The sequence below is a fragment of the Hibiscus syriacus genome, unplaced genomic scaffold, assembly GCF_006381635.1.
Source record: "Hibiscus syriacus cultivar Baekdansim isolate YM2019G1 unplaced genomic scaffold, ASM638163v2 tig00110858_pilon, whole genome shotgun sequence".
NCBI lineage: Eukaryota > Viridiplantae > Streptophyta > Magnoliopsida > Malvales > Malvaceae > Hibiscus > Hibiscus syriacus.
Genome location: NW_024062890.1, coordinates 248,113 through 249,422, shown reverse-complemented (window position 1 = coordinate 249,422; position 1,310 = coordinate 248,113). Strand labels below are relative to the sequence as shown.

At 36.3% G+C, this 1,310-nt stretch overlaps 1 protein-coding gene across 1 annotated transcript; it reads left to right on the top strand.

Annotated features, from left to right (window-relative positions):
* Positions 1–301: 301 nt before the first annotated feature.
* LOC120143551 (EPIDERMAL PATTERNING FACTOR-like protein 9) lies at positions 302–784 on the top strand. The gene is made up of 3 exons (XM_039157851.1): positions 302–374; positions 440–510; positions 592–784. Exons 1-3 carry the CDS (start codon positions 302–304, stop codon positions 775–777), a joined length of 330 nt encoding a protein of 109 aa, XP_039013782.1. The 3' UTR covers positions 778–784.
* The last annotated feature ends 526 nt before the right edge of the window (positions 785–1,310 follow it).

The following is a 1,310-nucleotide window of genomic DNA, read 5'->3' as shown; positions in this document are numbered from 1 at the left end:
CTCTGCAACACCAATTAGGCATACCAGACACAGGATAACTTCAATTACCTGAGTACTGGCAGAAGAGACCACTCGAATTCAATATGACAAACTAATTAAGAGATGTTGGGGCATTTTTGTAACTCCAGAAGTCTCATGTGTCCGCTCTATCCTCTCATGCCCTTTAATTCACCGCAACTCTTTTTTTACCGTCTTCTCTGTCTCTCGTTTTATCCTCTCATATATATATATATATATACTGCCCTGCAACTTCATTCATATTATATCAATCTTATAACTTGGCAGTTCCAGAGGAGAAACAATGGCCAACCTTAATCTAACCTATTTAAACATTCTGTTCTTCATATTCTTCCTTGCAGCACATGCAATTCAAGGTCAAGATCACCCCTTTATAATAAATGTTGCATTTTTTTTCTTGCTTATGGTACCAATTTTGCAGGATCTAAAACAACTCAAGTAATACTTCCTTGCCAACAAAGCGTCTCTTTCTCGCATCCATGGGAGTTGCAGGTAATGATTACAAAATCCCAGCATTTTGATTTCACTTTCCAGACTTTTTTCTAAACTGCAACATTTCTTAAAACAAAAAAGGGTAGCAATGAACCGAAGATGGATAGACATTCAAGGAGATTGATGATTGGATCCACATCGCCTACCTGCACTTACAATAAATGTAGAGGATGCAAATACAAATGTCGAGCCGAACAAGTTCCGATCGAAGGGAACAACACGATCAACAGTGCATACCGCTACAAATGTGTTTGCCATAGACCATAATTCAAGTTTGAAGGGACAAGAAGAAAGACATTGCACATCAAGAATTTTCCTGCTAGTTGTTTGTCTTGCAAGATAAGAATCTTGTTGGCTTGTGTGTTTCGAAAAGTTGTAGTAATCTAAGTTCATGTAAGAGGAAATGAAGATGCATTTTTGCCTTAATTTTCTTGTTCCATTTTTGTGCAACCAAGCTTTTGAGGAGTTTGTTCAAGTAGAAGATGATGGTCTGCGTCTGCAAGTCGGAACATGTGGCGGCGGACCTGTGCCTCTGGTTAGTACATTTAGCTGCACATTCATGAATCACCTTCTCCTCCATCATCTCTAATTGTAATAAACGTGACGTGATCGAAAATGCTTATCAAAGAGGACTTGAATCAGGAAATTCTGGTTCTGAGGTTAAATTTTTTTTAAAAATGAAACAGTAAAAAATTTAATACTATTTAATTTTAAAATTTGACAGCTTAATGTATAATATCATCGTATACAAGATTGTCACAAAACAATTAAAATAATAACAGCTAAAAAGAATCAAATAA